This window comes from Pyxicephalus adspersus, chromosome Z (genome assembly GCF_032062135.1).
Source record: "Pyxicephalus adspersus chromosome Z, UCB_Pads_2.0, whole genome shotgun sequence".
Lineage (NCBI taxonomy): Eukaryota > Metazoa > Chordata > Amphibia > Anura > Pyxicephalidae > Pyxicephalus > Pyxicephalus adspersus.
Genome location: NC_092871.1, coordinates 374885 through 388921, shown reverse-complemented (window position 1 = coordinate 388921; position 14037 = coordinate 374885). Strand labels below are relative to the sequence as shown.

Sequence of the window (14037 nt, the reverse complement as noted above, 5' to 3'; positions counted from 1 at the left end):
GGGATGATGGTGTCACCAATGCTGAGAAATACAAACAGATATTTACCCATCATGCAATACCATCAGAGAGTCTGATTGGCCCCAAATGTAGCAGAAAAACGACCCCAAGCATACAGCCAATGTCATTAGGAATGAGGAGTCCTGGAAGTGATGGGACCGCCCACGCAGAGCCCAGATCTTAGCCACATGGAGTGTGTCTGCGATGACATGAAGAGACTGAAGGATTGGAGGCAGCCGACATCCACAGATCTGTGATTAGTTCATGTCAGAACAACCTACCTGCCCAGATCCTGCAGGTGAATCCAGAGGAAGTGATGAAAGCGGAGGGAGGGGACACCAAATATTGATTGGATTTCTCTTTATTCACTTTGTTCATTGATACAAATAACCCCCCCTACAATATATAACTTATTCCAGGGAATGGGGTGGTAGGTGTCCGTACAGGTAAGTCTGGTTTGGGCTGTCCAGCAGTACCATCCCTGGGGCCAGACTCAGACCAGGGTGACATTATAATGTGCAGGCCAGGGGCCCAGACACAGAGCCATCAACCTCTCGGTGACCCCGGGGCCTTCGGGTTCTCGGTGACAGACATTCGGGGTTCTCTGTACTAAGATGCCCCAGCCATATTCACACAATTATTCCCCCTCCGTGTCCCCCGCTCTGGATGGGTGATGGGCGTGTGGTCTCTATGTAGAGAGGTGAGACATGGATGTGGTTTCCATGGAGACAGTTACATCTTCATATTTTATCCAGGAGCGACATGTGATCACCATGGAAACTGCATATGATTGGTGATTGGAGGGGGGGGCCGCTCTCTATGCTCCTCCCCCTCCATGTCCCCGCTCTCTATGCCCCTCCCCCTATAACATTGGTATTGTCCCCCAGGTTCCATACGGGAAGGAGGTGGAGGGGATGAATATTTTGGGTCTGGTGGTCTTTGCCATCGTCTTTGGTGTGGCCCTGAGGAAGTTGGGCCCTGAGGGAGAAATTCTTATCAAGTTCTTCAACTCCTTCAATGAGGCCACCATGGTGCTGGTTGCGTGGATCATGTGGTAAGTACTGCAGAGGACGGCTGCCTGGGCCACCTACCTGTTCATCTGCTGGCATCTGATTGGTTCCTGTCCCCTAGGTACGCCCCGGTGGGTATCATGTTCCTGGTGGCCGGGAAGATTGTGGAGATGGAGAACGTGGTCATGCTGTTCACCAATCTGGGGAAATACATTTGCTGCTGCATTGTGGGCCACGCCATCCACGGGCTCGTCGTACTGCCCCTCATCTACTTCGCTGTGACACGGAAGAACCCCTACCGCTTCCTGTGGGGCATCGTGAGTGCCCTGGCCACGGCCTTCGGCACTTCCTCCAGGTAAGGGGAGGTGAATGTTGTGCCAAGTGAATAACAATGGCTGGGGGGGTCACTGGCCTAAAATGATCATTTCTCTGTTCGTGGAGCGCTGCAGCAATGAAAGGGTTAAAGGGGTAAATCTCTAGCCATTGTACCCCGGTTACCCCCTATGATTTCTGTGATGGGGGAGGGGGGGTTGGCGCTCTGATTGCCGCCTCTTGCAGTTTAATAATTTTGTGGATTTGGGGTGAGGAAGTCTTTGTGTTCTCCCCCAGCTCGGCGACGCTTCCCCTGATGATGAAATGTGTGGAGGAGAAGAACGGCGTGTCCAAGCAGATCAGTAGATTCATCCTGCCGATCGGTGCCACGGTGAACATGGACGGTGCCGCGTTATTCCAGTGCGTGGCCGCAGTCTTCATTGCTCAGATGAATAATCGGCAGCTGGATTTTATCTCCATTATCACCATTCTGTAAGTCCTGCTGTGATTGGCTGCATTCCCCGGCTTCTGTATTCCGGGGCCCAACTCATTTGCTTCTCTCCATTTAGAGTCACAGCCACGGCGTCCAGTGTGGGGGCTGCCGGAATCCCGGCCGGGGGGGTGCTGACCTTGGCTATAATCCTGGAGGCGGTGGGACTTCCAACCAATGACATCTCCCTCATCCTGGCTGTGGATTGGTTGGTGTAAGTAGCGCTCACTCCTTTTCCATATTCTGTGTCCGATGCCGTGTCTCCCGTTTCCCCGGGAGGGGGGGGGGGGCGGGGGCCGGGGTCTCCCGGATAGTAGATTGGGGTGACCCCCTTCCCCCGTGTCAGCACTCTTGTATGACGTTGGCTGATTCTCTTCCAGGGACCGCACTTGCACGATTCTGAATGTAGAAGGTGACGCGTTCGGGGCCGGGATCCTCCAGGTGTACAGCGATCGGACAGCAGGGCCAGGCGCGGATGGAGTGGATCTGACCGGGGTGAAAGTGCTGGATCCGGAGGAGCAGCCTGAAGGGGATCCGTTATTAAAGCCTGAAGTGATCGTGGATGGGGCCGGGCCCCAGGAGAAGGAATCCATCATGTAGAGTGTTGGGTGCTCATGGTGGCCCCTGTGGGACGCTGTACAGATCAATGGCGCTAATTTTTTGTTTTTATATTAATATTATTTTTTTTACGCGGACTGTAAGTTATGCTGTGTCGGGGCAATAAGGTTCCTTCTCCTCCAATAAGGGCACTCGGATTACCTCCTACTCTCCAATTCCAGAAACTTTTCTGTCTTACGGTGGCACTCCGCCTTCTCTATGCTGCAGGGAGTTGGGGTTTCTGATTACAGCCCGACTCTGTGTGAATGTGCTGGGTACATTGTGTGAATGTGCTGGATTTATCGTGTGTCTGTAATTTTATTGTGTGTGGGGGCTGAGATGTTACAAGCTGAGCCTGCAGCGGACCAAATCTACCAAAAAAGTTCTACACGACTGCATCAGCTGTGCTTTGCACAACTATTGGCCCGAGGGTGGCCCCCTCGCCGGGCACATGGCTGCATATTGGCCCAGGGTGGCCCCCAGGCTGCCTATCGGCCCGAGGGTGGCCCCCTCGCCGGGCACCTGGCTGCTTATAGGCCGCAGGGTGAGTGCAGGTTGTGTGTGGCCCTTGTGATATTTATGTGTACATAGGACACTCTGTTACTTATTATATGACCTTTACACAGCTGGATGTAGGGGCAGCAGCACACAAAAGCTTCTCTGGCCTTCTCTGGCCGGTGGGATTTTTCCCCTTTTCAGCATTTATTTAGGAATAAAAGGGAAGAAAAGCTTTTGTGTGTCCTGACCTCAGGTGGAGTAATTGGACCATTGGAGAATGAAGTAAAAATTCTACAAGAAGCATTGCGGCCTCCTGTCATTATTTACTGGGTGGAATCATTGCGAGAAAAAGTGCACCTGTCACTACCAGAGCTTCAGTATCTGTGTCATGTTTCCTCAGAAGAGCTGAGGGCCCCGGGGCCATTTTACAGCTATCACCAAATCACACATCTATGGGAAGTGAGAGCTGCTGTGTTTTCTGGGACTGTCCAGGTGCTGCATGGGGACTCCAGGTGACCTTTACAGAAATAGGTGGAGCCGGGGCCTGTCGCCGCTTTATGTCATGGGGGGGGATGTACAGAGGCTACTGGGGCAGTAAATAGGCCCCATACAGACACCCTGTGCTGACAGCCTGATGAATCATAACTGGAAGCCCTAAACTCAACAATGTAGGAAATGCTGGTAATTGTAGTTCCGCAGCAGCTCGTACAGGGTAGAATTAATGGTAATGTTTGGCACAGCAGTGGGGTTGCGGATCCTGCATGGACTCCACGCATAAGGTCCCTGTCACCCTTGGCTAGACTCCTGCAAGTGATTGAAGCTGCAGTGTAGGCCTTTGCTGCAATCTGCCGAGGTGACAGGTCCTCTTGTTCAGTGAATGTCTTGCTCTGTATGAGTATTGGATAAAGAGCACCTGTCACGTGGCAGTAATGGAGATCCAGCTATCTGCCCGCACAGCGATTTCATAGGCCGGGTCACCCAGAATAAACATCGACCTGCTGACATTCTACGGATCTCATGGCGGATGACACATCGGTGCTGTAACTTTAAAATGTCTCCAGCTGCTTCCCCGACTTTTGTCCTGAGCAATATGTGAAAGATAAAAAGGAACTGGGGGGGTGCAACCCCACAATTACCTTCTCAGTGGGCCAGCAACCCTCCCCCACTGCCATCGCTGTAATGGGGTGAGGTGACAGGTCCACTTTACTAAACTCAGCCCAAAAAACCCTAAAGAGGAGATGTGATTGGTCAGAAGCTTTGTGATCAAATTCTAATGTGCAGCTCGTTAGATGAATAATCCTGGAAGAGAGATCCATCACTGCGGAGACCCCGGGGCAAGACCTGGGCATCAACGCTGAACTCATAGTACCACCGGCCCCAACCTCTACCCCCCAAAATCCTATAAATCTGTACCTAAGGTGATGCTCCCAACTCTTATTGCCCCTTATTCCGCATTCCCCTTCTTCAGGTCCCCGTGCTGCACCCAACTCCTATAATGCTTAATCCCCTACAACCTCCATACCCACCGCCACACGTGACCTCTCCCCATTAATATTATAATTATACAGTATTTATATAGCGCCATCATATTAAGCAGCGCTGTACATAGTCCATAGTTGTGTCACTTACTGTCCCTCAAAGGAGCTCACAATCTAATGTCCCTACTATAGTCATATGTGATTAATGTAGTCTAAGGTCAATTGTTAGGGAGAAGCCAATTAACCTCACTGCATGTTTTTGGGATGTGGGAGGAAACTGGAGTACCCGGAGGAAACCCACGCAGACACAGGGAGAACCTACAAACTCCATGCAGATAATGTCCTGGCTGGGGATCGAACCTGGGACCTAGCGCTGCAAAGGCCAGAGTGCTAACCCCTGAACCACCCCATCTCCCAGGACTCCCCCTAATAATCATTTCCCTCATTACCCGCCTCTTTGCCCCCTATTATCTTCTTCCCCTTCTTTCCCCATAAACTTACAGCAGGTCACCCCCACACGGGGCAGAAGACTGCAGTTACCCCCTGACAATGCTGATATTGGCTTTGCATACATTTCTCCACCATAAACAGAATCTGTTCCGGTCAGCTATCTTTATTAGAACACGTAGACAATGTCAGGTGTTTGAAGATCACATTGTGCAGGAAATGTTCACATGCCTATAGGATGCCCCCCCCTGGCAGGGTGGTATTTTTAACCCATGACATCCTTATATAACCTCCATAGAGGTGACAGCTTTCTGCCTTCTCAGCTCCACCTATATAAAGCACGAGGGGTGTGGTGGCTCCTCGCCGCCTCCATTTACAAACCGGATCCGTCTGCCTCTTAGCAGCCATTCAAGGTCAGCGCAGATCCTGCAGATCCCTCGTGTGCTGCCCCCCGATGGATCACCGTGTGCATTGTATTTACAGAGGCTGACAGATAGCTGCAGGATCCCAGCCGGATCAGCACCAGAGCCCATTCACGGCACAGAGAGCAAAAACAGCCAATCAGAGATCAGGTTACTAATGTCATTGAGGTGAAAGGTAAAATCTGATTGGCTGCCCTTTCGCTCTCATCTGAAATCCCCGTAGAGGAGCTGAGGGCAATCACTTGTGGCGGCACCGGAAGGAGAAGGTTGTGTGCGGCACTTTGCTCTGTCCCTCCCCAGCTCTGGGCCACGTTCTGTCAATGAGCAGACCCCCATTCATTTCACCTCCGGCTCATCCTCAGTAAGGCCGGGTTGGGGTATTGGGGTTCTTCGATTGCCCGTTCACCAAATTTTAATTTTAGAAGCTCCACGTGATTATTTGGTGCTCGGACCATCACCCCCGCAAATGGCAAAATCTGAAGAGGCTGCAGGAAACTCTCCGGGAACTCTATATCCTGAGGGTGCCCCGTCCATGAGTCCCTGGTCATTACCCCATCCCGAGGGTAGAAGGGCCACAGGTCCACATGTAGGTGATTGCTTTGACTGTATTGGACCCTGAAGAAGTCTCCCTCTATGGCACGCTCCCACACAAAGCCTTCAGAATCTATCAGTGATCCCCCCTGTGCCCCCTGAAGCTCCGGGCATAGTGCAATGTCCTCCAGGTAGATGCCCAGGTCCACGTCATAGTCCCAGGGGATGATGTCCCGAAGACGAGCGGCCCCAAGCAGACTTCCACCCTCCAGCCAGTACCGGACATTGTTCCCCTCTATGATCTTAATGACGTGAAGCAAAGTGTTCCTCAGAGCACGAAGACAGCAGGGAGGGGTCCAGCGGCCTTCATAGAGATACTCTGGGGTCTCACCAACCACAGTCCCAAAGCAGCGTGGAGTCTCCTTGGAGCATCCGTACCACCGATCTCCTCCCTCAAGGCCACGAACCAATCGTATACTCAACGCTCGCATAGTGGCAGCTTCTTCTGTGCGTGCTGCCTGTTCTGCTTTCCAGCGTCCATGGTCCGTGGCCGGAAGAGGGGTACGAGGAAACTTGGTGCCTTCCAGCACCTTGACCCCCCACCCCCGCAGGGCAGCTTGAATAAATATGGCTGACTGGACTGGGCGGGAGAGAGGAAATGGCAAATCAAACAAGTCGCGGGATCTCATTAGAAGAACCGCAAGTCCACTAACGGCCCCGCAGGTCTCACCAGCAGCTGCCGCTATGTATTCTGCCGTCCATTCCCGGAGGGACACGTTAAGGTGTAAGCAGTGCAGGGCCGTCCCAGCACCAGCTGCTATAATCCGGACTCTGGCCGGAGCATCCCGCAGGGCACGGGCCATTATGTCCAGCAGATCTGGGGGGTCCAGTGATGTCCCATCCGGTACCAGAGCCACCAAGCGGGTGTGAATATGGGACTCAAGGTGGACAGCTGATCCAGGCTGCTCGGGGGAGGGATTAAGGCGCACAACATTGAGTCTGGGCACCGGTGGGTATAGGAGGGTGTCAGAGGCAATGATGAGCTGGAGAGAGGGCCTAGCTCGCAGAAAAGAATGTTTGAGGTCTGCCAGGCCATGTTCAAAGCTTCGGAATTCTCGCACAATTACCGTGATGCCCGGTGACAGTGCAGTGGAGGGGCTGAGACGTCCTGCGGGCCGGGAGCTCAGGTTATAAGTGTAGTACAGCAGCAGAACATTGCAGAGCAGTGTCAGAGCGATCAGCAGATGGCACAGCGGGCATCGCATCCTGGTACCATGGAGGGTGGCCTGGGAAGACAGATCATCCAATGAACACACAGAATATACAATACTTAGCATCTGCAAGAGCTAAAGGGGTCCTCACCCCATAGCCCTGTCACCCTCACCCCATAGCCCTGTCACCCTCACCCCATGCCTCTGTCACCCTCGCCCCATAGCCCTGTCACCCTCACCCCATAGCCTCTGTCACCCCCACCCCATAACCCTGTCACCCTCACCCCATAACCCTGTCACCCTCACCCCATTCCTCTGTCACCCTCAGCCCAATGTATTTATTGCACAGTGAGCAGAGCGCTGTGACCCCCACCCCGGCATACAGACACCACGCCAACCATTATATATCACAGAAAGATGTGCGCACCCCTGCTAGAAATAAAGACGGGGGCGACACATCACACAATCATACGGGGGGCATCACACAATCATATGGTCATATGGGGGGTATGGGGGGGGCATTTGTTAATGTAAAGATATTGGGGGTCAGCAGGGCTAATTAATAAAAGCTGAAATCCCCCCCCCCCACCAGTCAGATGATAAATCCCCCTTTGACCCCCCATCTCCCTTCCAGGGGGGCTCGCCTGTCCTATGGTGGGAAGGGGACAGAATATTTGCACTCCGGACACAAGGGGGCAGCCAATGAGATAGGGGGTTTGTGGTCACATGACAGGGCACCATATACCATGTAGGGGGTGCTGTTCAGGTCATGGGCCAGAGGGCAGTTGGGGCCTCCCATTGGTCAGGGTTGGCAGTCACGTGACATGCTGGAGATATTTCGGAGGTCACTTGGTACAGAAGAGTGGGATTGATGGTCAAGTAATGGGGGTTACACCCCACACAGAGGTCACATGACCTGTACACAGCACTGTCATGGGAGATGATGATTGGCTGTATGATGGACAGACAAACACAGAACATCACGTGATCTTACCTGGTTCATGCACTCCTTACATTGTATCCAGTGCCCCCACGTGTCTTCCGGTTGTCTGGTTCACGCCCACCTGATGTCAGAGGATTTTTAAAGAAAAAACTTTATTGCTCATTTTCCATACAGACATTTTAAATAATGAATGTCTTGTTCAAAATCATCCTACACCCGCCTACTTTTGAAAAGCACCTCCCACTTCTCCGCCTCCACTGCGGCTCTGTGGAATACAAAGCTATAACCGCAAATTCTGTATTTGACGTGGCAGCCCTCTGTGGGCGGAGCCACATGTCCGAAGCCTCGGCAACTGGGCTGTGATTGGTCTTCGAATATGTCAGTTCCTTCTATGGGCGTGGTCAGTAGAACGGATTACCGATTTAATTGGTAGGTTTTACGTCTGTTAATTTTCTGAGGGGCAGGTTTCGACTTCAAGGCGTGACTTTATCTCAGTCATTACATTTTATGTAAATATAAGCAAAATGATTGGCTTGGATGCCTAAGGAGGGCAGCTTTACTTTCCAGCCTCTACTGGGCGGGGTTTTTTGTCTCTGAAACATGAGCCTGCAGGGGGCGGGTAATGTCAGAAAGCGACCGCAATGATTGGTCACGGCGCACAGATTCTAGCCTATGATTGGCTGATGAGGCTCTCCGGACCGCTGTGCGCAGTGTGAGGCCGATCAGTCGTGTGTCAGCCGGCGGCCGGGAGACATGCTGTGCTCTGGAGGCTCTATAGACCGGGGGCGGCTCCGCCAGCTGCTGAGGGGGAGTGTGGCTGGCCTGTGCGAGCTCCGGCTGCTGCGTGAGAGGCAAGAAGTCCGAGTCCGCCGGGCGCTGAGGGGGGGAGAGGTGAGTCCTTACCGTCACCGCAACGAACGTTATACGCCGCATGTGTTGTGGGGACGTAAAAGGAAGGGGGATGGGGGTGAACTCTATAATATATGTACCCCCATATTATATTATATGTACCTCATGTTAGAATATATGTACCCCCTGCACCCCATGTTAGAATATATGTACACCCGGCACCCCATATTATATTATATGTACCCCCACACCCCATATTACAATATATATACCCCCGGCACCCCATATTATATTATATGTACCCCATGTTACAATATATGTACCCCCCTGCACCCCATGTTATAATATATGTACCCCCTGCACCCCATATTACAATATATATACCCCTGGCACCCCATATTATATTATATGTACCCCATGTTACAATATATGTACCCCCCTGCACCCCATGTTATAATATATATACCCCCTGCACCCCATATTATATGTACCCCATGTTATAATATATGTACCCCCCCGGCACCCCATATTATATTATATGTACCCCCACACCCCATATTACAATATATATACCCCGGCACCCCATATTATATTATATGTACCCCATCTTATAATATATATACCCCCTGGCACCCCATATTATATGTACCCCATGTTATAATATATGTACCCCCCGGCACCCCATGTTACAATATATGTACCCCCTGCACCCCATATTATATGTCCCCCCTGGCATCCCATATTATATTATATGTACCCCATGTTATAATATATATACCCCCGCACCCCATATTATATGTACCCCTGTACCCTATATATTGCTATAGGTGCCCCCCCAAACCCACTTTATATTATTGTAACGTGTTTGTGTCTCAGCAGGATCTGGACCGACAGTTATGGGAACTGGAGAGACAGCTGGGGGAGCTGAGACTGAGAGCGGAGACCGACAGTCAGAGCGGTAAGTACCCTGCGGGGAGGTCACATGACCATGTATGACACATTGTACACACGCTTCCACCAATCAGAGCCTCCAATGCACTGTGCAGTCTGTGCTAGGCTCCTGAAAGGGAGAAGCTGATTGGTGGAGATACTGAGCGCTGTTTTTTCTAATGTGCTCACAGAGGATGATGGGCATCCTGGTTATAACGCAAAACTGCCAATTGGTTCCTCTGTCCTGGGCCCTAACCAAAGAGCTTGACTTTTGCAATGATTGATCTTGAAGGGCCCCAGTATGGTGGTTGGGGCCACCATATTGGGAAGGTTTAGTGGTTCTCACAATCTCAGGGATCATTGCAGGGACCAGAATCCTCCTCAGAAGGGCCATTAATAGCTCTGGTACTTTGTGAGCAAATGAAGGGTCTGTTGTTGGTGGCAAAACTCTGAATGTGCCCCCCCAGCCTTCCAATGATCCCCTGCCCCAAATCTCCATCCCCCGTATCCCCCATACAAAATGTCGGGTTGTCTGTTCCGGTTCCCAGTAATTTCCCGTTTTGTCTTTTNACAGAGTTGGATGCCAACAAGTCGGAGTCATGTGACGTGTTTACAGACAGGCCCCCCAGGGCGGGTCAGACCGAGGCCCGCATGCATTACGCCAATGAGCGGCCAAAGAGCGCAGGTAAGGCTCCGCCCCCTCCCCCGCCAGCCCCAGGTATTTGGTGGCTGCATTTTCTGCCCCCCTGTAACCCCCTGGCTCTTCTTCCATCCTCAGGTGACCTGGTTGTGGGATCCCAGCATCCTCGTTCCTCTTCTTCCCGCCTGCTGGTTCCTCGCTCCATGTCTGCTCCTTATCCTTCTCCTTCCTCTCCACCTCCTCCCCCCGCTCGTAGAGCCGAAGGTTATATCCTGTCTCTGCTCCGCCGCCAGCTCCGCACACCTTACATGCGCTCCGTGTCTGCTGAACGTCCTGCCCCTCCTCCTCCTCCTCCTCCTCCTCCTCCCCCCGCCCCAACCAATAGAATGGCCACCACCTCATACACCCCTCCCCATCGGGGCCCCAGAAGAAAACACCCACCCCTGCTGAAGGGCCGCAGCGTGGAGGGATCCCCGCCAAGACCCCCCAGGAAGTGTCTGTCAGCAGAGGAGCCACCACGGAAAAGGGGTGGGCGCAGGACGCCGCGCTCTCTGTCTGAGACAAGTTTGAGGGACCCCATTCAGCAATCAGAGGAGAGTGCAGAAGTTGGGGTGCAGGCGGAAGCCTGGAATGGCTCCAGAGGAAATTTAGATGCCTGGAATCACCCCAGAAATCACAGAGAAAGCTGGGCCAATTCCAGGTCACAGACAGAGGGCTGGACCGACCAGCGGCCCTTTGTCCCAGAATGGGGCCACATACAGGAAGGAGGGCGATGCTACACCCTGGGCAGAGATGGCAGAGCCCCACCGGTTAAACTTGGCCCACCCTGTAGGAAATGGAGATCCACTGCCGAGATCAGCGCTGGGGTTCCGGAGGCGGAAGTGCGGGTCGATTCGGAGGGGGAAGAGGAGGAGGAAGAGGGGGAATTAGTGTGGCCGATGCAGCTTCCCCCCCGTGATGCTGAGGGGCGCCCTCAGGTGTTTAAAGTAAAAGCCTCTCAGGCGCTAAAGAAAAAGATAATGCGCTTTCACACGGGGTCACTCAAGGTCATGACAACAGTCTGAGTGCGCTCGTCTGGCGTGTGGTCACTGTCATAGCTGATGCTCAGCACGTCTGTCAGGTGCAATGTTCAAATTCAGAGACCGCAATCCCCTCTCCTGAGCGCAGTGGGTGGAGCCACGGGAGGGGCAGTGTCACTGGGTGGAGACGTGCAAGGGACAGTGTGAGCGAGGGTGGAGTCATGGGAGGCGCATTGTCAGTGCAAGAAGATGGGGAGGGACAGCGTGAGTGTGGGTGGAGGCATGGGAGGGGCAGTGTGACCTTTGGTGGAGATGTGGGAGGGGCAGTGTCACAGGGGGTGGAGATGTGGGAGGGGCAGTGTGACTGGGGGTGGAGATGTGGGAGGGGCAGTGTGACTGGGGGTGGAGATGTGGGAGGGGCAGTGTGACTGTGGGTGGAGATGTGGGAGGGGCAGTTTGACTGTGGGAGGAGATGTGGGAGGGGCAGTTTGACTGTGGGAGGAGATGTGGGAGGGGCAGTTTGACTGTGGGTGGAGATGTGGGAGGGGCAGTGTCACAAATGTTTCTTTCACTGATCTTCCTCCTTTGGTGAGTGTTGGTTTTCTTCTTCTAGTTCATATTGTGTTGCCATGTTCTGCAGGACAGGGTCACAGAGCCTTGTCACACGAGCTTACAATCTTCTACAGGTCTCTGCTGTTTTTCTGCATGAAATGACATTGCAGTTTCTGCCATTTTTGGGTTGGTAATATTACCGATATATGTGCGCCTTGTGACCTGTAGATAAGGCTTTCAGCCAATCAGGTTTCATCTTTCTCTGGGAATATCACATATGAAGTCTGTTACCAGGAGCAACCATTGGGATTCCTGACCTGGAGGAACGATGGAAGGATCTGGTTGTTATGGGTAACTCCAGCAGTTCTCTTTTCAGGCACCTTAATTGGCTGATTATCTTGCATGTCACCAGTACTACAACTCCCATCAGCTTCAGATTTTAGTCAATGCTAAAACAAGAACTGTCTGTGCTTCTCGGAGCCACCAATCAGCTTTGTTCAGAGCTGGAATCTGAAAGTGCCATTCTGATTGCTGCCTCCAACCATCAGAGACATTTTATTTATTTTGTTTTTTATCTCCCCATAATGCTCTGCGCTGTCCCATTCACTGACTGATTGGCGTCATCCCTGGCTGTCCAGCGGGGGGCGCTGCACTGTGCATACCGATAATCGGCAGATATTGGACAATCACATTACCTGTTCACCTATTTTACTAAATTTCCTTCTTTTTATCCTCGTCACTGTTCAGTGGATATCCCTGATATGGATGCCAGGACGGTGTTGTCCCTGTAGGGAGTAATGGGTGTATATATCCCCGGGGTCAGGGTACGGGCCCCCGGGGTGTGGGCTGTCTATATGTACATGTGCTGTATATATTCCCATGGGTTTTGTATTAAAGGATGTAAATAAAGTGTTTCCAGTCACTTCATTCATGTCTCAGTGTGGCGCCCTCTATTGGCAGCTTGCAGCATTCAGGTGTGTGTTACTGCAATGCCAAGGAGGAAAGACATCAGCAATGATCTCAGACAAGGAATTGTCGCTGCTCATCTAGCTGGGAAGGGTTAGAAGGCCGAACATTCCATCATTCTACAGCTAGAAAGATTATTCACATCAAAAACATTTACCACTCGTTCAAGGAGTGGACATTCCAGCAAATTCACCCCAAGATCAGACTGTGCAATGCTCAGAGAAATGACAGAAACCCCCAGAGCTCCATCTCAGACTCTACACACCTCAGTTACATGTTCATGGCAATTAGAAAAACACTTCTCTATAAAAAGTATAATGGCGGCGTGGGTTAGGTGTGTAATATTCCATCTCATCAAACAGCAAGACTCCTGGAACAAAGATGAGACCCAAGTTATATTCTGCCGAAATGCTGAATGCTGTTTTGTATCAGGTAGGTGGGTGGGAAGGCTGTGTATCACTGTTCAGTGGATATCCCTGATATGGATGCCAGGACGGTGTTGTCCCTGTAGGGAGTAATGGGTGTATATATCCCCGGGGTCAGGGTACGGGTCCCCGGGGTCAGGGTACGGGTCCCCGGGGTCAGGGTACGGGTCCCCGGGGTCAGGGTACGGGCCCCCGGGGTGTGGGCTGTCTATATGTACATGTGCTGTATATATTCCCATGGGTTTTGTATTGAAGGATGTAAATAAAGTGTTTCCAGTCACTTCATTCATGTCTCTGTGGTGTATTGTGGGGGCTGAACCCCAAATACGGCCTTGTACCCCCCATCTGTAGGCTGTCATTATACAGAGCCCAATAATACATGCGTGTCCATAACGTGTTTCTAATAATCTGCTGCATGCGTGTGAAGTGCAGAATCTGGGTCCTTCACAGCCGCACACAATGGTCCTTCTGTCTCCTCATCCTCCAGTCACCATGGAAACTGAATGAAAACCTCCAAATATAACACAGGGAATGATTCATCCGCTGTGTATGGGGGCTGCATGATCTGTAGACAGGTAGAGCCGATACCAGGGCCCCTCCCTGCCCGGGGCCAAAGTCACCCCAAATACCACAGTCACACACTATTATACATTTATATAGCTCTGACATATACCGCAGTGCTGTACAGAGAACACTGAGCCAGTCCCATCAGTCTCTGT

The 14037-nt window shown here is 52.0% G+C and overlaps 3 protein-coding genes across 5 annotated transcripts in view; 2 read left to right on the top strand and 1 right to left on the bottom strand.

The window, feature by feature from the left end:
• Positions 1-885: 885 nt before the first annotated feature.
• On the top strand, positions 886-3208 carry SLC1A5 (solute carrier family 1 member 5; the record flags this gene model as incomplete). The annotated part of the gene is given in 5 exon segments (XM_072430507.1): positions 886-1052; positions 1130-1363; positions 1618-1812; positions 1890-2024; positions 2191-3208. Coding segments are annotated over 5 exon segments (951 nt in total), but the record flags the coding sequence as incomplete, so codon positions are not given.
• Positions 3209-4981: 1773 nt separating this feature from the next.
• On the bottom strand, positions 4982-8229 carry FKRP (fukutin related protein). Its single transcript, XM_072429874.1, has 2 exons — positions 7989-8229; positions 4982-7069 (listed from the first exon to the last, which is right to left on the bottom strand). The coding sequence occupies exons 1-2, from the start codon at positions 7995-7997 to the stop codon at positions 5594-5596; spliced, it is 1485 nt and encodes a 494-aa protein (XP_072285975.1). The 5' UTR covers positions 7998-8229; the 3' UTR covers positions 4982-5593.
• Positions 8230-8523: 294 nt separating this feature from the next.
• Positions 8524-14037, top strand: part of GNG8 (G protein subunit gamma 8) — a 10241-nt gene continuing 4727 nt past the window's right edge. The window contains exons 1-4 of one of the 3 annotated variants that reach the window (XM_072429875.1): positions 8524-8828; positions 9663-9744; positions 10291-10401; positions 10495-11699. In XM_072429875.1, coding sequence (XP_072285976.1) covers positions 8691-8828; positions 9663-9744; positions 10291-10401; positions 10495-11420 — 1257 coding nt within the window. In that variant the 5' untranslated portion in view covers positions 8524-8690 and the 3' untranslated portion in view covers positions 11421-11699. Of the gene's footprint in view, positions 8829-9662; positions 9745-10290; positions 10402-10494; positions 11700-14037 lie in introns of those variants that run through there. The other 2 variants (XM_072429876.1, XM_072429879.1) reach the window with 2 other exon arrangements.